General features: G+C 31.6%; 1 protein-coding gene across 1 annotated transcript in view; it reads left to right on the plus strand.

Annotated features, from left to right (window-relative positions):
- LOC113516007 (monocarboxylate transporter 4-like) overlaps nt 1-21,547 on the plus strand; it is a 77,548-nt gene that overhangs the window by 46,630 nt on the left and 9,371 nt on the right. The window contains exons 2-5 of the mRNA XM_026900337.3: nt 6,495-6,847; nt 10,923-11,092; nt 14,774-14,924; nt 20,610-20,728. Of these exons, the coding sequence (XP_026756138.2) occupies nt 10,969-11,092; nt 14,774-14,924; nt 20,610-20,728 (394 nt within the window). The 5' untranslated portion in view covers nt 6,495-6,847; nt 10,923-10,968. The remainder of the gene's footprint in view (nt 1-6,494; nt 6,848-10,922; nt 11,093-14,773; nt 14,925-20,609; nt 20,729-21,547) is intronic.

The raw sequence follows: 21,547 nt of genomic DNA on the forward strand, positions 1-21,547 counted from the left end.
GTGTAGTTAAAGACAGTAATAAACACATCAATGTTACTATATTGTAATTGTGGTATAAATCATCCTTCTTATCCAAAAAGTCTAAAAACAGTTAGCCATCAACATTATGTAACCACTGCATGTGGCCAGTATTAATCTGCAGAACTTAAACATGATATTATGGGAAAATTTCAACTTACTCACTGACATCTTCAAAGTTACACTACATGACAGAACTAAGTTGTGAACCGAAGGATTAGCAAGTCGAAGTCAACGGTAATAAGCTGGCAAACACGATATTTCAAACTGCTGAACATAACGATTACCATACCATACCTAAATTACATAACGATATAAATATTTATTAATCATATATCAGTATAATAATAATAAATGCTATGTCACCTCCACATGAAGGGAATTTTGTAAAAAGAATAATAATATATTTTTTTAAGTCAAGCAACAAGTTTCAATATATCTATATGCTTTAAATGCCATTAATAATCAGAATTTATTAAATGATTTTGAAAGGAGATTGGAATTTATACAGAGAAAAGAATTAGATAAATATTATTTACATAAACACAGTCCAAATAATGTAAATGGACTGGCCATTTACATAACTTGGACTACTTCTACATTTACAAAAATGTTAAATTCATTCGACCAACAATGGATTGTGCTTAAAGCTGTATACTTTTTCTTGGAAAATCACCAGTTAAAAAAAGATGAAGAAAAATTAAATTATATTTTTTTAATATATATATATAATATATATATATATATATATATATATATATATATATATATATATATTGTATCAGTATACAGTACAGCAGTATTATGAAAATAGTATGAATAGTTTCGAATGTAATCTTTGTCAGATCCGTCAGTATTCTACGACTATAATGATTTTATAAGACAGATAATTTCCTTTAATTGGTCAGCCTAAGTATCCAAGCGAGATACCTTAGAGGTATGATCATTTGTCTAAAAAGTACTGGAATGTCTAGCAATTAGTTTATCTTCTTATTCCGAAGATATTTTCGTAATGTAATAAACATTTCTCTTTTAATAAAAAAATTCTATTTTTAATGGAAACAATTTAGTAATTAATGAACCTTACTAAATTAACTTATGTCTAGGTAATGAGTAGTCCCTAGATATTCCTTGGTTAATTTATATAATCATGTACTATATTCTTCAGAGTGACATAAAATTGCAGAATTATATTTTATACGCTATAGACATTATTATTTCGTATAGAAAATTATATGGATGTTCTTATTTACATTAGAGTTCATGAATATCTCTGTATATCTTCAAAACTTGTGTAATTATGAAATATATTTCAACACCAATTAAACGGACAATAAAGTATTTTATAAAATATCTAAAAATTTCTTATAAAATCCTTCAATCTTACTTTGATGTTAACGAGATTAATTGAGAAAGTATATTTTTTTAATGCGAAATTTACGCAATAACACACAAAAATAAGAAAAAGACGGGCAAATATTTTTATTTAATCAGTAAAAATTTACTGCATCTACCATCTAAATTAGATAATATATAGTACACTATATATTATCTAATACCTACAGGTATATATAATACTTTACGAGTCTTATAAATCAAACCAATAATTAAAAATCTGATATTTAAATATTTATATACCATAAATTGAAAGTTGTATAATAATAATGTACTAAATATGTAGAAATAAGCCAAAAGGAACATATTTCAGGATTTTCAAACAGAACCATTAAGCACTAAACGGCTAGATAAGCTTCCAACTAACTAGCTCTTAGAACAACTCCATTTAAGTTAAAGGCAAAACGGTGTCAAACTGATTTTCGCTTCGTTTGCTTTAACTTTAGTAAATGTTATGTTTTAAGATTTAAAATCTATTTGCATCTTTCATACATGCAGCAATATCTCTAATCTATGTTTATGCTTTTTTTAGTTTTAAGGAAATAATTTAAAATTTGACACCTTTCAGCTTGTTGTAAGTATACCCATTTTTTAATCATAATGTTCTACATGTGAAACTTTTAGCTATGGTTTTACTATAATCCATTACTAAGTTTTCCCAGATGTCTTAGTATAGTTATTCTTCTTTTACACTGATGTATTGTGCTTTGTTCCTCCAGACACATCTTACGACATCATTAAGATAACAATGAGTGGTGGTATTCTTACTCTATCAAATAATGAATAAATAAATATCACTGGATATATTATATATGGCCATCTAGTTCCAAATCATAAGAATAAGGACTTTATTATGTCTAAGAAGAGAATATAAAATGTGTACTAAGACAACTGATAGAAATACGAATTAATAAATGAAGAGTTGTCACTATAATAAATTATGATGAAAATTACATATATATAATACAACAAAATATTATTGCAAATGTTTATGTTATTATGATAAATTTTTTTTAATGTTTTGTTTAATAAGTTTTTATATTTGCACGCCTACAGTGTGGCAGAATAAGATTGGACTATTTTTCTTGTAAAGTAACACCTAAAAATGTACCTTATTCCAGCAAATAAATGATTTCAATTTCAATTTCAATTTCAATTTCAATAATTATACTAATTATACCATATAACATTTTTAAACTGTACAACGATTAAATAGAAATAAAAAAAAGTGTAACGAATGTGTAAGTAACGAATGATGTGATGACCAAGTCATCATCATCATATGATCAGCAGTGGACAGCCGTTATCTGTCAACTGCTGAACGTAGGCCTTCCCCATACACCACCATAAAGAACGGTCTTTAACCACCTGCATCCACTGACTTCCTGCAATGCATTTGAAGTCGTCACTCCATCTTGTGGGGGCTTATTCTTCGGGCTATGTTCGATGTAAGATATTTGCCTATCTACAATTGCTTAATAATTCTCGTTCTTAGTACACTACTTTAAGTGAGTAAAACTACATCTATATGACACAATAAAACGCAAGTAACTATGTATTGATGAAATTGTGGTATAACACCTCCTACCATCATAGGCTTTCAAATATCTAAATGAACTATCATTGTTAACATTTGTTACGATTACATTAACATTAAATGATCTACATCTGTTTTATGTTTTAATATTACATTGTTATTACAACAGAAATATTATATATTAATAGATTATACAGGAGTCAGATTTATATTTATGATCAAAAATTCTAATTTTGAATAGGTACCGTCTTGTATAAATATCTCACACCCCCAATTATTTATATGGAATCATACATATTACAATTGGGTACTTTAATTGGTATTGTACTTGGAAAAATGTCAACCTTAATCCAATGTTTCACAAATAAGTATTACAATAGGTTTTAGGATGCTAAAAGCTCAGTGGCTGTGGTTTTATTCCCTGTATTATGTCATTTTCTTCTTTGTTCAAACAACTAAGCTTGCCCGAGACAGACCCAATTTAGGGAAAAGGTACACAGAATAGTAAAACCCTTATGTGCAAAGACAGCCTGTAAATCAAGGTTTTACTCTGTAAAAATATTCATACTCATGTTGTAAAAATAAAAGATTTTCTTTCTAGATATGTGGTTGTAATGTTTATGTACCTAATTAATAAAATTATTGGACAGATTTGGATAAAATGCAGTAAAGTAACAACCTAAAGTGCAGCGATCGGCACATTAGAATACTACACGAAATAATTACGACTGTTTTTATTATCTAAAAGAAATAATAGAAACATTAACGAAAATCAGTCCACTTATATCCACTTCATATTTTACTAGAGCTTCACAACTAATCAGAAAAATGCCCTATTGTGAGTACACAACACAACGTGTGTCAATTGACATCTCTCGTGTTGCCAGATTGGGTACTTTTTTCGTAATTTTATGTAAATTTTTTTTTTATTGCCTATATTTTAGAGAATTGTAATGCATGAAGTAAAGTTTTGAAACAAGTGAAATAGACTCGGAGAAATTTGGCAAATTTTTTAAATACTTTTAGTAATTGTCAATCGTCTAGCTGTATATAATACACAAAATACAATACAAAAAATTATATTAATAAAGATTTATATCAAAACATCAAAATTTAGAAATATGAGGAAGGGCTTTTGTTTATATTGAATTTTTGTACATTTTTTGTGATTATATGGCAAAATATAGTGAAAATTGATAATGCCGATGATTTTCATTTATGGCTGGGTAAAAAAAAGGAAATTATATGTATATGGAAAAAAAAATTGATATTCGGGTAAAAATCAAAAGTCGCATCTGGCAACCCTACACCACTTTCATATTTATATACTCTCATAAATATACATAAATCTTGGATATATCATGAATTGTGTGTAATCTACGTCCGATTTTTCAATTTAATGTAACTTTTACCCGGTTCCATTCGCCCACACAATCACGTCAGACTACGCTACGTGATGTGATAAAGATATTGCTATAAATTTAAATTATGTCTGAAAATAAAACGATACTTTAATGAAATCATTTATATATCAACATGAGATTGATCTTATTTAAGTTTTACTTTACCTACATATAACAAGATTTATTCAAATATTAGAAGTGTTGACTGAATAAATGTAAAAACAAAAAATATTTCTTTTTTCAAAAACTTAACTTTTTTTAATAATAGGCTATCTATTTATTTAAACAAAATAAGGGAAGCTATGTTTGTAAACAGTTATAATTTAAACCCTGAAAATATGTATATTTAATAAGAATAGGTATGTTTATGTTTTTATAAAACAACATATTCACCATGTACAGCAACTTTCTAACAATTTAATACTTCGATCATATTATGAAAGGCCTTTGCAAATAGAATACAAAAATAATATTTGTATACAGTTTCCTAAAATTGCAACTTTTCGGTTGCCGAAATTAAATATCATATTTAGTTTCTATTTTATAAGAAAAATACAAGCACACATACATAGATTTTCAATAGACTATATTTTTACGAGCATGTTTTATCTACCTATCGAACGCAATTTATCAAATTCAAACTCGGTGAATTTACGCAAACTACAACTAAAATACTTTAATCATCAAGCCTAATGAATTAGAGCAGGTTTGATATTAATAATTATTTGCTTCACATTAATTGTTTGTACAAATGGCCTGTACATAATGGAATTTTTTAATGCGTTGCAAGCGAAATTTTATGAAGACCATAAGGTTTCGCGTTCCGAGTAGATATTGTCATCTTTACCTTAATATAAAAAATATAATGATTACAAAATTATTCCTTCTTTTCTGAAAATATTTCATTGAAAACAGTATCATTGTGTACAACAAAGATTTCCTTCGTTTTATTGTACCTCAATAGATATATCCCTAACCTGTCCTTTTATTAACACGAAATTCTTTTCTCGAGGTATTACCACGAGGATTTTATTTTTACCTTTATTTTTACGGTATGAAAATCTCAATGCGAAGCCATTCTAATTTTTGTTCAATAAAAATATCCCACAAACTCGGGTCGCCGTTGAAAATTTCACAGGTATTTCTTTAGAAAACGCTTGAGATCAAACGATATTTACAAAATTCGTCATAGATCAAGTACATATCTATGTGCTCTTTGCAGTTTATCCAAATATTTTATAAAAAACTATATGTAGTATTTTAAAAACAAGTAACTATGCAACATTTCCAACGAAAATCGTTAATGTCATTGTGTTCTTCGTTAGTTTCATTGAACGCCAAGAGAATTTTTTTAAGTAATAGTATTATTCTTTAATATTTAGCTAGTTTTAACTTCGTACGTGTGGCTCTAATATATTGTTTGACAAGATAAAACATCATATGTTGTATATGTATGTTTACAATATGTTCTCCATATTCACATATAGTTTGTTAAATATTTATATATATTCTTTATTGCACTTGTAAATTACATATAAAATATTCTATTTATAAATGTTGTGAGCAAGGGTGGACTTATCTCTGACAGAGATCTCTTCCAGTCAACCCAGTACAGTAAGAAAGCATTTCGTTAGCGGGCAGCTAAAGTGCTACAACTATTAATACATAAACAAATATACAGTTAAATAAAATATTAAAATATATAATAAAATATTACATAAATACATACACTATAAATACATACAATACCTACCTACTTATATAATATATGTTAAAATAAATTAATATACCACTATTTATTTATTTATTTATTTAATATGTTAAATAAATATTCAACAAACTCACGTTTATAATATTAGTACAGATCATTCTTTTAGTTATGAATTTTTTTTCCAATAATGAGCATATTATTACATTTATAAGTGAACACTCAATAGGTAAATTGCACAATGAAATTGAATAGCTACTTACCTGTAATACTACAATAATTTTATGGGTATGATAATATTTGAAACTATTATATTTTTATCGGTATGGGTACCAAATGGTCTATATAGTATTTATTATTTATTTACATACATATTTATTACTTACATATTTGATAAACAATAAAATACTCAACATTTTCTATTTCTTTTCAGGTATCAATGGATTAGTTTCAGCACCAAACATTTAGTGGTGAGGCTTGTCTAAGATAATGTAATACGTGTTATAAGTGATGACAAACAAAAGTTTAAAGTGACTTCGAAATTGTTAAAGAGGATGCGAAGGCGGGACGCGTAAAGACATAAGATGGCGAGGAACTAGTATGACGGTGGGGAACTAACTAGTTTAGCGGTTACGCGCAGTGGTATAATGATAATGTGGCTTATATAGTGTGAAGAAGTGTCGGGATGCAGACGGAAGTGTGACGGTAGGGGGCCACCGAGCAGCGGATGCGGCGCGGCAGTGTTTACAGCGTGAGTGAAGGCGTGGAGCGGTGCGCTTGTGCTAGGTGAGATTACTTTTCGGAACTGAATCACTTTCTATAAACCTTACCTATTGAGAACGTTACAGAAGTTTGGCATTTTTCGGTGTTTCTGAATGACTAAAAAGTGCTCATATAACATATTTTAAAAATTAGTTTTCCTTTAAATATTGAAATATAAAACTTGAATTATTGAAATCTCCACAGACATACGACTTTACCGATACTGACATATTTATCATATAATAGGTTATTCTGAGACAGCTATAATCATGGTGCACATACGTAGCATTCGACTTGCCCACGTCACAGAGACGAGGATATCAATAAAATTAAAATATAAAAATATAACATAAAATTACACTTAGTAATACTTACTCCAGAACTATACCATTTAAAAAAAAATTAATATACTACCATGGAAACCCTCGTAACTTAAGAAGTTATTATTGTGATTAAAAAAAACTCAATTGTAAACGCAAATATAAACAAACCCAGTTCTTGTATGTCAATTTAAATTTCGATTCACTTCCGATGATGAATAAATACTGATAACATATTCGAATATACTGCAAAAAATCGAAGATAGAGATAATTTCGCGTAATGTGAATATAATGTAATGGAACTTTTCTGTATAAAAAATATATTAGGATATAGAGATATCCTAGGATATGTAGATAGCTAGAGAGTTATCTACCTACCTACATAAATCTAAACTAGGAGCTAAAATAATAAAATTTCACTTCATTTATTAAAATTGAACATAATTATAACCTAGTTGAGAGCTGACAGTTAGAGTAATTGTGCGCACTAATTATCCGGTCTAGTGTTGTACAATTAGCAACAGTGCTAGATTAAAGAAATAAAAAAAAAAATAAAGAAATATTTGGCGCATACCAATGACAGTTACAACAAAAACATAAACAATTATAAACTTAAATAAAAACCAAACTAACTTACTAGGAAGTCATTGTTGAATTGTCAAGAATACTGACAGCATAAATGTAACGCGAATTTTTATCGAATCTGATATTTGGAAGTTAAATATTTTGGTTTTATTAACCTATTGTTTTTAAGTGTTCTATAAAACTGTCTAAAAACAATATAATTTAAAATATAAAACTTTTTCAAATATCTTTCCAAAACCACTTTTTAATTTGTCAAAACGGTATCGTTTCGATACTAACGCTCTGTTTCAGAGACACTTCTGTAACAGATTCTACTACTATATTGAGTACCTACATAAAAATTTATGGTGCTGCGACTTGCACCGGGAGAGCAATATTATCGCAGAATAGTTTTACGTGCAGGTCAGGAAGCACTCATTGAATTTTAAACATTCGGTCATATATTTCTCGACTAGTATAACGTAATTCTTCACGAGAGAGTGCAACTTCTAAGGTTATCGACTTCACAATTTTTATAATATAAAATAAACCAAAATCAAAAAATCACAGAGAAATAACCTTTCAAATTTGGATTCAATGTTTCTTTCATACATATGTTACTTACATATTACATAAATTCTACATAATTTAGTCTAGTTTTTAACAACGATCATGATAATAAAAGATGGTAAGAATCAACAGCTGAATGTCTGTACAGTTATTTATGTTTAATATAACTAAAGTAATCCCAACAATAAATACAAATTAAAATATGCAATATGGTAATAAGCAAATTGGCAATATGAATAATTTTGCGAGTCTATAATACTCTAACTACAGGACTAAAGGATTTGGGTTCAAACAATACAAGTACATGGACCGAAAACTAGTAATTTATACTCCAATACTCCATTTGAATAATAATATTGGACCGCATTAATTACGTTTGGTATAAGATTAAACGCTCGACAGAATAAAGTACCTACAAGCGACACTACTACATTATATAAGGCCCTTAATTATTTAGTCCTCTAAATCAACACCAGCCATTCCCTTTCAACTTAGATTTTCCAGAGTTTGTGTGAGGGTTTCTCGTGTTTCAAGGCCCCTTAGGTACAACTAAGCTATTAATCTTGCTTTGTCCATACTCAAAGGTGTAGAAAAAAAGCGTAAAATGTTTCTTCTCGAAAGCGAACATTTTCGAGATAAACGTCGAGTGAATTATTAGATACGTCACACGATTAAAGCTATATATTACCCGTATCCAGTACATCCAATATAACTTAGAACTAATAATCTCTCCACATAAAGTAATAAATAAATTTGTATTATATAATAAAAGTGAATGTTCCATAATTTTTATCGTATCGACATCATTATCATTTCAGCCATTATCCGTTTACTGCTGGATATAGGACTCCTCCATAGACTGCCATAAGGAACAGTCCTGAGCCACCTGCATCCACTATCCCTGCAATGTATTTGATTGAGGTCGTCACTCCATCCAGTAGAGGTCGTCCTATACTGAGTTTTCCCGTACGGGGTCGCCACTCAAAAACCTTTCTTCCGCATCGGTTAGTTTTTCGAGCTATGTAACCAGCCGATTGCTATTTTAGCTTACTTACCCTTCAGGCTATCTTGGTTACTTTGGTTCTTTTGCGAATATCCTCGTTTCGAATTCTATCACGCAAACTCTGAGCATAGCCCTTTTCCATAGCTTGCTGAGTAATTTGGAGCTTTTGCACACAATTGAAGGGGAGTGATGTATTCGCCTTTAATATTTATACCACATCATTTCCAGTCCAAGAGTTAATAGAAGAAATATCTTCCAATGCAGCTGAAAATGTTTCAGGGGTATGATGTCACCCTGTCTTACACCTTTCTGCACTGGGATGGGTTTCGTGTTTTGGTTCTGTATTCGGACAGACATCGTAGCCTTTCTGTACATACACTTCAACACTTCGATATACCTTTAGTCAATCTGGCACCGCTGGAGGGACTGTAGTACTTCCCATGCTTTCTCATAGTCCAGAAACGCCAAACATAGTGGCAGAGAGGCTCTTCGATCTTCTGCATAATTTGCCGTAGTGTATGTATGGCTGGAAGTCGTCGAGTTTGCACGTAAGACAATTGGTCAGGACTCTCGAATATAGTACTTAAACACGATTCAGAAGGGATATCGGTCTATAATTCTTCAATAGGGTATTGTCACCCTTCTTGAAGAACAGGACTATCGCACCTCTGCTCCACACCTCGGGTATAACATACCTACTTATGAATGACGAAATTAAATAACTTCTGAAGGACTTGTAGGGGTTGTAGGGGTTTTCCACCCGCTCACAGAAGCTCTACTGTAATTCCATCCTCCCCAAAAAGGCACCGCTTGCCATTTTGGGGAGGATGGCATTTTTTTTGCCAAATTGGCAAAATTTCTTTTACCAATCGATTGATTTTATTGCCATGTTAGCTCTACATTAATTTTGTTACGATTGAATTCCCTATATTTTTCTTGAACATAATCTTATATTACTTTATGGCTATTACAGTTCATACCGTCAAGATGAATGTAAAACTTGACTTGACAATATTCTGTCAGACATATTTGAATTTAACGAAATTATTCAAAAGCAGCAGAAGATTTAAGACTTGCTACGCGATGTTACCTTGGGGTGCTACAGTAACATCGGCCTGCGTATTTATAAATCACGATAGTTCTACGCTGTCGATCAGCTGATTTAATAGGACACTGAACCGTCAGTCATTAATAAACTTTATTGGAAAAGGAGGTGACTTTCAGTTTCGTTGTATTTTCTGTAAATATACTAAACAAGCTTTTTGTCCGCTGCTTCGTACGCGTATGTCAGAAATTTTTCCGACTTTTAAAATCCATACGTAAGAATTCTTATAAAATAGACCTCTTCCAGATGGTGAATCAAGATAAAGAATATAACTTTAAGTTAGACCTTAAGGAATACAACTGTGAAAACCGCATCTAATTTGGTGCAGTAACTTTTGCGTGATACCAAAATAAACATACAAACAGACAGTTCTTCTTAAGCGCCTCTTATAATCGTTTTGTTATAATTTCATTATATTAATAAGATACGATATATTCTTAACTATTAAACTTATTGGTTAATGTACCAACTGGAAAAAGCTTTTTTTCTATTATTTGCGTATATTACTTAAATTCGTGCTTGATATTTGTGTGCAGGTAGCGCGGGCGCGGGTGCGGGTGCGGGTGCAGCCATGGCCGGCTGATGGAACCGGGCTGGTGGTCACCGTCGCCGTCGGCCTCGCCGCCGCCGCCGCCCCGCGCCCCGCCGCCGCGCTGCCGCTGTCGCCAACCGCTCTCCACCAGCTACAACTGTCTACCGCACTATGGTACATGGTACTTTTTTTACATATAAAGCCTAGAACAAAATCATTAACATTCATTTAGATAAATAATCTACTTTTATTTTATTTAGGGAAATAAATCTAGAAATAAAATAAATCCGTCTAGACTGAATATTCACTCACCTCTAGCAGTGACCTAGAATCCAATACCCACAGATTTCCACGAAACGTTTACCCACTCGTGCCGATGGAAATGAGTGAGTATTGCTGAACTCCTACTGGTTTAAACTAAGCTAATCTATGGTGTTCGAGGCAGTTTCACGACCACAAGATTTTTTTCCCCGAGGAAACATAAATCTTAAAACAACAATTTCTAACCTACTAATACGGGAGGAAAAGGGATTGTTAGTAATGGGGTCAAATAGCCCTAATACTAGCAATATACCCTGTCAGGTTGACCTCCACGTGGTTCCCCCTGGAAACCGTCGTGGATAATTCTAGTTGAATTCGTCAGGATGGGCTAACTGACCTGCTTTCATCCTCATTAGTCATCTATAACTGCTGCCCCGCCATTGTATACCGATAGCGCAGACGGGGTTACCATACCATCATCATCCATTAAAAAAAAAGAACCTACTAATACGGTACGTCCAGCTATCAAATTGTATAAGAAGATTTAAATTTGTGCTTGCTATATATGTATGTTGATTTCTTTGATGGAAAAGATGCTAATGATTTCATTTTACCCTATATCTTTAAAATATACATAGCGGTAAGTACCAAAATAAAATAGAAAGGGATATTTTGAGATCTTTCCTTAACAACCCATTAACAGCCCACAACTGAAAACGGGTCACAGGAGAGTTATACTGACTGACTCATTGTCGCACTGTTGAAACTACTAACATTATAAATATATTACACCATTACACAATAAACTAACACAGAAAGTTAAGCATTTTCTAAAAATCCTTTCACTAAAATAAAGCTACAGCATGAATTTTATGGGTAACATTACTAAATTGATTAATCAAAACAATGTATAATATATAACTCATTATTCTCAAAAAATTGACAATTTGTTTCTATAGTACAGAAACAAATTGTCAATATAAACCGCTACGAAATTGAAATTACCTATATAAATAACAGACAATTTTTCATATTTATTAGTAATATAGCGGATCTGGAATATTTATTACTCTGTAATCTCTTTTTTTTTATACCACTGAGGTGGCAAACAAGCATACAGCCCACCTTATGGTAAGCGGTTACCGTAGCCTATGAACGCCTGCAATACCACAGGTATTACGCGCGCGTTGCCGACCCTGAAGAAACCTCTTTATCCCCCTTTTGAAGAACCTCATGCTGTAGTCTCTTGGGAAAACCTCTCATAATAATGAATCCATATATAGTGATTTTACCTCTACTGTCTGGACAGACACGCTCGAAAGTTTAACTGAAAATTTATAGTAAATTACAATAAGGTCTATAAATATTTACTGTCAAGTATACAATTAATAGAGTATAATGAGCCATACCATATTAAAAGGATAATTTCTTATACAATAAATGAGCATTCAAAGAACAATTTCATACTTTATCTGCAACTGACGCCCATCGTGTCATGCTAATGCGTGACTATAATGATTGCACATAATTCTCTTGCCTATACTTTAATTATTTCGGGATTCTATGTTCAAATTATTACAATATTTATAATAGACAACAATTATAATACATTATTTTGTAATGATTTCAGTAAAAAGGAGATTGAACATTAAATTAGAATTTTGTATACAGTAAATAGTTGTTGTTTTGTGTGGTCCTTAAATAAGACCATATTACATTTCAATTATTTATCTAAGATATTATGCAATCACATCAAAAAAGGTTAAAATTCTAAATTTATTACTTACTGGGTTCAATTATTAATCTACTTCTGAACAAGAAAATGTTTATTTTAAACTTTCGCGTGGTTTAAATACACAATCGAGACTTAACCAAACAGATATATTTGACGTTTATAAGATAGCATTTGAAATTGAAATCCATACTTTGATATACAGCTACTTATTAATGTGCCAGCCGATCGTATTTTTATTTATTATATTGTTTGTTTTGTTTTGAAAAAGATTTCCATTATAACTAATGTACTAGGGTTACGAGGATACAGCTTCGCCTAAATACCATTACTGCTGATTGTGCTGATCTAGCCAAAAAACTTTTTTGGCAATACAAATGTATCTGGCGAATTATACACATGATTAATCTAACAACGGAGGCTTATTCAACGTGTACTAAGCAAGGGGTCTACCATGAAATAAAATTTTGAATTTTCGGACTCAAATTGGTGTTATTGTTCATTCCGAAATTGGCCCAATAAATGTAGCTTAACATTTTGTTCGTCATAAATCGCACCATAAAAGTCTAAAGGAACGATGTTTTAATATTTTTGAACAGTATATATTATGTAATTTTACCGTCAAATTTGTATTTCGTTCGGCCCCAAAATTTCGGAAAATATTTCATGGTAGGCCCTCAAGATTATTAAATTAGGGCTACGGCTGTATAGCCGTATAGGTAAGTTCGATCCGTAGCAACAGTATTGTTGCTACGGATCGAACTTACCTTCAAGAAAAGAGCATATTCCTTTTCAAAAGGCCGGCAGCACACCTGCAATCTCGTAGGTGTTGTGGGTAACCATGGGCGGCGGTAGTCACTTACCATCAGGTGAGCCGCATGCTCGTTTGCCCCCTGTGTTGTAAAAAAAAAAAATTTGCTCCTTCTCATAAAGATCCACAAAATTGACAACTAAGACGATAAAGAAATCATTGTACTTAGCCGTCACCGGTTTAATGATGGGAATACTGTAACCAATATACACTATATTTTGTAAGTTTTATTTCGATTTGAAATTGACCGACAGGTATCGTCAATTGACAAATATTTTGAAGACAGATAATTCACTAACAAATGTATGAAAAATATTCCTATAAATTGATATCGTGTTACTATTATAAATGCAACAGTTTGTAATGATAGATGGATGGACGTTTGTTACTCTTTCACGTAAAAACTACTAAACGGACTTCCCACGTAAATTACCTGATTAAATCCTAACTGAGCACATAGAATATTTTATGTACTGATTGACGTGGGCAAAACTACGGGATATAGCTGATAATTTTTTTTCTAAAGTACTTTAATTAAGAGAAATTGAATATTTTGAACAATCATATTGATTTGAAAATAAATATTAAAATCAGTTTAAAATTTATCAAAATATCATGTAATGTACACACAAAACAATACAATGTAATTGAAAATCTCTTCCATTCTATTTCATCGTTCTTTTAAAATAATTTATCTATCGTAATAGCATCCACAGTATGATGAAAATAGGCACTAATATATTTTTGAATCTGAACTGAACATACTTAGATCTCCTCTATGTATAGACTGTCTATAGATCAGAGGTATATTTATGGGGAAGCCCGCCTCTCATGAGGTCTGCGTTCATCCCAGAATAATTCGATGCTCACCTCAAGCTTTGCTCGAGCTTTATAAAAACATATCTATGAGCACATATGTGCCTTATTAAAGGGGTCATACCTCAAATAATCTTAAATATGTCAATGCTATACGGAACGATTCTGAGTCATCTGCATCCAAAGAATACTCCTCTTAAATAAGTTGAAACAATAATGCTATTATTTTTTACAGATGGTTGGGGGGACGGTGAAGAGGAATCGACGGGGGGTGCGCTGCGCGAACGAGAACTGCGTTCGCTTCACCGCACCGTGCCCGCCCTGCGCAGGCGCGAACTTGACACTAGGGCCATCAAACACCACTTCTATCCTGAGGGAGGATGGGGGTTTGTACTTTTTTAAATATTCTTTGTTATGTAAACAAACTGAAACCCCACCTGATGGATAGGGGCAACCATGGTTCATCGACATGAACATCGCCATAGAGGTCACAGAATATTATGTGATATTCATGTTTTTTTTTTTTTATGGATGACAATGGAATGATAACACTACTTGCGCTAACGGTATACGCTGACGAGGCACTAATGAAAGATAATAAGTGAGAATGGAAGGCTGACCAGTTAGCCCATCGTGATGAACACACCTGGAATTCAGTACGATGGTTTCCAAGAGGGGCCATATAGAAATCGACCTAACCCCTAAATATACCCTATATTGCTAGCAAATGGAAGACCGCATTACTGACAAATGCCGTAAAATTATATTACACCAGTCGTCTAGTCCTCAAAGGAGGCGTGTCAAGGAGCTTTAAATGGGAAGTCTGACCAAATTTCACGTATGGGAGAGTTAGATGAAAATTTCACGTCAAATTGAAAAAAAAAAACAAATGACGTGAAATATATGAACACATGAAATAAATTTAATTATTTCATATCTTACATATTAATCTCACGTAAATGGGGAGAGGGATCTCGCCACATCTCCGGAAAAGGGAAGAGAATCCAAATTATAAAAACACCTCACGTAATTAATGAACGTCCCTTAACCAACCCGACCGAATTGCATAATATGGGACATCTATTCCTCTACTGAACAAAAAAATATTCTTTTATAATAAACATACATACATACATATCCGTCACGCCTGTCTCCTATTAGGGTAGGCAGAAACAATGGAACGCCAAATGCTTCGATTCAAACAAACCTCTTTCGCTTCTTCCACATTCATCAATCTTTTCATACACGCTCGCCGGTTACGAGTACTTTTAATTTTATAATATAATGTAACCATTATTGGTGACTCGTTTCTACAATGTATTAATAAACTTCTTATATGTATAGGACAGTACTATCTATATCCTAGTGTTACTTATATGAACCATTATATAAAGTTTCCTATAAATTAAGATGTAACCTACCAGTGTTCCAAATCTCATTTAATTCCGTTCAGTCTTTTAAGGGTGATTAAGTGAAAAACATCCAAACATCTTAACAAACTTACACATTTATAATATTAACTAGAAAATAGGATTATATATAATCATTTTATAATCACTCTGTATATATTATTATTGTATATTACCTATACAGTTTTTAATTATAACAATAGGCCAATTTAGGTATTCACGTATGTAATAAAATGAATTATATACAACTAACATCGGAACTGTTCAAAATCTTTATTCATAAGCGACCAACTAAATTTAATGTAACTAATATAACTTATCCTTAATTATTTGAATTACATATTTAATGATATTGTAAATTTGATACCAAAAAGTTACTCAGATAAGCTTGTGACACCTACATTCTACATGCACCTTACAGCTTACCTTTTTCCCGAAAGTTTTTTCCGTTTATAAATTTTACTGATAAATTGATTATTAACTGGGATGAAAGTAGTATTATATATACACATATATAATAAGTAGTGGTAGAAAAACAATGTACAAATCGTGTTTGCATGGCTGTGTTTAGGTTTGAAGGGTGGGATATGGCGTGAATTTACAGGGTACAGAGGAATAACACCTGAGTCCTCAGAAATGGTAACGCATGGGGGGTATCATGGGCGAAACAGTATACTCTGTTATGTCCATGGTACTGCTCATGTGTATAGGTGACGGTTACCTCTTTCCATCAAGTGGGCCGTCAAGCTTGTTTGCCATTCTAAGTTGTATAAAAAAAAAGCTTTGTAAATTACACTTACGATATTACTACAACTTACGGTATTACTACAACTACTAGGTGATATCACAATTGATTCGATCGAAGATTGAACATACTATGATTGAACTTATTAACAACTTATTATATACCACGATAATCATTAAGAGTTTTTAATCTTAATAAATTCCATGAAAATACTCGATTACATCCATATCGGTAAGATATTGTATATTATTATAGAAAGAAGATCATGTACTTACATTGTATACTCTCTACAAACAAAATGTAATTTTTGCCTACGTTTTTGGCAGCATAGTTTGTGAGATTTTACTATGACAGCTGTATAGCAAGCAAGCGTGACATAATTTATCTCACATCTGGCACAGTATATCTCTCCTGAAAAACGTCACAGAATAAAGCGGCTAAGAGATTGCATCGTAGTCATGACTAGTTTGTCTTGCCAACATATGATTGTATTGTATTTAGACGTTTATTGAAGAAATATAAGCCTATGGTTTTTTTTCATACCACTAAGATACCAAACAAGTATACGGCCTACTTGATGGTAAACGGTTACCGTAGCTTATGATCGCCTGCAATTCGTGGGGTATTACGCGCGCGTTGCGGATCCTGAAGTAACCTCTTTATCCCCCTTCTGAAAAACCCCATGCTGCAGTTTCTTGAATTATCGTGAATTATTAAAAATAAACTAGTATACCTAATAGATACCTTTAACAGATAATAAAGCTAAACGAAAATGATAAAAAAAAAACAGATGTAACAGAGTAAGAAAATAGTGAATGTAACTGCTAATAGGGATCAATTAATGGAAAAGGAAAATGTACTGCGCCGACCCTACATAATGGTATAAAGACAAGATGATTAAATGATGAATGTACAATAAATGAACATTCTTTCTGTAGCAAATTGGAATATATAATACTATAAACATATTCTAAGAGATCATTTTAGCGAATATATATATATATATATATATATATATATATATATATATATATATATATATATATATATATATATTCTAGTTGTGCAAATTACTCTAATACCTGTCGTCATGTTTGTCACTTGTCACTATAGAATGATTATTAACTTTAGCCTGTAATTTCTGCATATTCTAATGATCGATATAATCATTAAAATATTCTCAAACATTTATAAATGTCACATTAAGAAATGCCTAACTTATATTCATTTGTGACTTGCAGACAATTTCATAGTAACTTGGACCAAAATATAGATAAGTGATTCATACAGGGAATTTATCTACCTGGGGGAATTTATGAATTTGATATGATACGCCGATCTCATCTCTCGAACGGTAAACGAATTTATATTTTGAATATCATCTCCATAGCTATATTTGCTACCCCAATTTATCTTTTACATATATTTTTAATGCATTAAAAATGTTAATTGTCATTTTTGTAAAACATTAAAAAATACGTACTATAATACCTTATCTTAGTATATATACTAAGCAATAATTATGTTGTATTAGAAACTACTTCATAATTTATTTTGCAAAATGCAAGTCACTACTTTAAAAATATGTAAATGTTTAATTTGGGATTTGTATTTTATATATTTTTTAAAACCTTATAATTAGAATATACTAGGTGTTTTTTTGCGGATGTCCATATCACTGGATAATATATCAATCTTCGAGTGTTAGCGATGCGTGCGATTGCACGCATACTTTTTTTTATGAATGATAATGGAGTGGTAACTCCGCCTGCGCTAAGGGTATACGATGGCGGGGCACCAGTGAGGAATGATTAGTGAGGATGAAAAGGCAAGTCAGTAAGCCCATCGTGATGAATTCAACGATAAATAAGTCACGATTGTTTCCAGGGGGAACCGCGTGGAGGTCGACCTAATAACGATGGGACTGATAGTTCGCATTAGTAACAATCTCTTTCTCCCCTCGCACCTATACTAATGATAGCAAATAATTCTAATGAAAACCATATATGTTTAGTAACAGGAATGTGTATTTCACCAACGTTAATAATATATGTTATTAATAAATCGTTTATTATTGACTTATTATCCATTTTACTAAGTTATTCTTCTTAATTTTCTCAATGTACACATATAGAAAAGTACCTATGCTATGCTATATTAGTATATCGTACCTTATTTAATATATATATATCTAATTTGGGCATAGTTCCTTTTTCTCGTTTATTTCGCTCACACAGTTTCGGAGTAGGTTATAATTCACTTCGGCAATCCGCAAAAGAACCAGTGATCGATATCGTTCGAAAGATTAGCAAGCTGAAGTGGTAATAGGCTACCCACGTAACTCGAAGAATTGATAAACGACAAGGAAAATAGTTCTCGAATGGCACCTTGACCATGCAATGAACGCAAACCTGTTACACAAAATCACGGCTCAGGATTGTTTATCGCATTTCTTAGGAGAAGTCTTTTCAATAAGTAGACAATGTATGACTGTATTTATTATGATAATGATAAATTCATTTTTACATTTATGTATTAAAAATCGCTCTAAAGATTTGATCTCTCTTGCCCAATCGTTTGGTTCCAACAATTTTTAGCACGTCTAAATATAAAAACAAGATACCATCTGCATACCACCCAAACTTGCGTCTTTGTTTATGATTCCATTACCTAATTCCTTTTCTATGAAACGTTCATTTGTATTCATTGAAGACATAGAAATACGAGGTTTGTATTTTGAATTTGGGGATCATTTCCAACGTTATTGTGATTGGAATGCAGACCGAAGACAGTGAAAACAGTCATTACAAGCTTCACAATTTCACTATATCGTATACGGTATATTTTGGTACCCATTTTACAACTTTATTAGAATTATTATATACAAGACCTTTGCATTAATTATATATCTCAGTGGTGTCTATTACTGAAGTATGTACTAACAAATAAATAAATAACTTATTTATGTTACCTTGAATAAATTAAGTTTAATTAGTTTAAGATTTAGTTTTAGTTTAAGACCACTGTTTGGTTTCAGTCTTATATATTTATCAGACTACTGTAAGATATATACATAAGATCGAACTATGTTAATCTGTTTCGGTTTGAAGGGTAAGAAAAGTATCCAATCACTGACGCTAGAGGTAGGTATATGGGTGCCATTAGCATTATGGTATCTGTAACTACTGTGGTATTGTTCTTGTATAGGTAAAATAGAAGCTGGCTGATGCGTTCCGCAATTATTGATCCTTGTATGTATTTGCATATTGATAATTACTTAACAAAAACATATAATGTTACGTAATTTGGATAAATACCCGTTGGATAATAACCGTTATTTAACTTTTGTTCCTAAACATCCGTGTATTTTATTACATTCATTATGTTTAAATTTATTACTTATTCGCGGTCAAAAAGCAGAATAGATCGTAACGTAATTTAACACGCAGATGGACCGTAGTCCATATTTGCATATTTTATTAATCCTTATTTACATGGGTAAAGTTACAGATTAACGCTAAATGTTAATAATTAAGAAAATGGTAATTTAAATTGAATTAATATGAAAATAGCACTTCAAATTACTGGTTATTCTTTGTTTATAAAATTTAAAAGTATAATATATATAATGCTAATAATATTGGCCGTGTGATCCCAGTATAGAATAGGCCACCCCTTCCTTTCCCGTGGATGTCGTAAGAACCGGCTAAGGGAGGGCGAGGAATGGGTAGCAGTGTCCCTCTTAAAACATCTCTAAAGCCTAACTGCGGTTGCCAATCCGCCTGTCAAGTGTAGCAACTACTAGTAAAACGCCCCAAAGGCTTATGTTCAGCAGTGGACAGTTAAAGGCTGTTATGATGATTATGATATAATGCTAAAATAAAGTATAAAGATTCTAATTCCGTGTCAATTTCTAGATGGATCGTGTGCGGGGCAGCGTTTCTTGCACATCTGTTGTCAACTGGCCTACAGCTAGCCTACGGCGCGCTCCACGTGTACGCTCTCAGGCATTTAGGGCCAACTGCTGACCACGCCGGTAAGTTTACACCCCGAATATTTAATATAAAAAACTGTTTTCTTCATCATATAAAATAAAATTACCTCTCTATCATATCATATAAAATTACCTCTCAGCCGTTTTAAAATGTCCCATAAAAGTAGCTTTTTGACAAGTGTTTCTACACTATAAATAATTTTATTGACATGAGAACTGAGACTTTATTTCTTTTTCTTGAATTTGTCTTTATAATATAATGATTTCCAATTAAAATTATTTAATCATTTATATGACATAGGACCAATTTATTAATTATAACTGTCTACTTATTAAATGAAAACTTTGTATTACCTATTCAAACAAATGAATCCATTCTATTTTATGAATTTGTATAAATACAAACTATTACGAAATATCAGATCATAAAATTTAAGATTGAAATTGGATTTATAACTTTATTTCTTCTTTCAAACGTATAAATGGACTATGGGTACAATTACAGTCGACAAATTCATAATTAGCCATAACCAGTCAATTTGTAACCGCATAAGCTTTTACACTTTTTTATTTTATTAATTTATTTTTTATTGAAAATACCGCTATAAAATTTTACAATAACAGTAAAAATAAAAACCAATTACAGGTTTTCACAAATAAAAACAAGATTTAACAAAATGCATATGACATCGCTGATACGTAGGTACAATTAACATTAAATTTAAAGTGATTACATACATTGTAAGTAATTAGTTAAGCAAAATAAAAATAAAATATCAAAGAACCACTGACTCAGCACGCATCTTGCCGACTCTATCTTAGAATTAAATAAATCTAACGTAAAGAGGGTTGATATAAAAG

Source organism: Galleria mellonella, unplaced genomic scaffold, assembly GCF_026898425.1.
Source record: "Galleria mellonella isolate WM207_F2 unplaced genomic scaffold, CSIRO_AGI_GalMel_v1 utg74, whole genome shotgun sequence".
Lineage (NCBI taxonomy): Eukaryota > Metazoa > Arthropoda > Insecta > Lepidoptera > Pyralidae > Galleria > Galleria mellonella.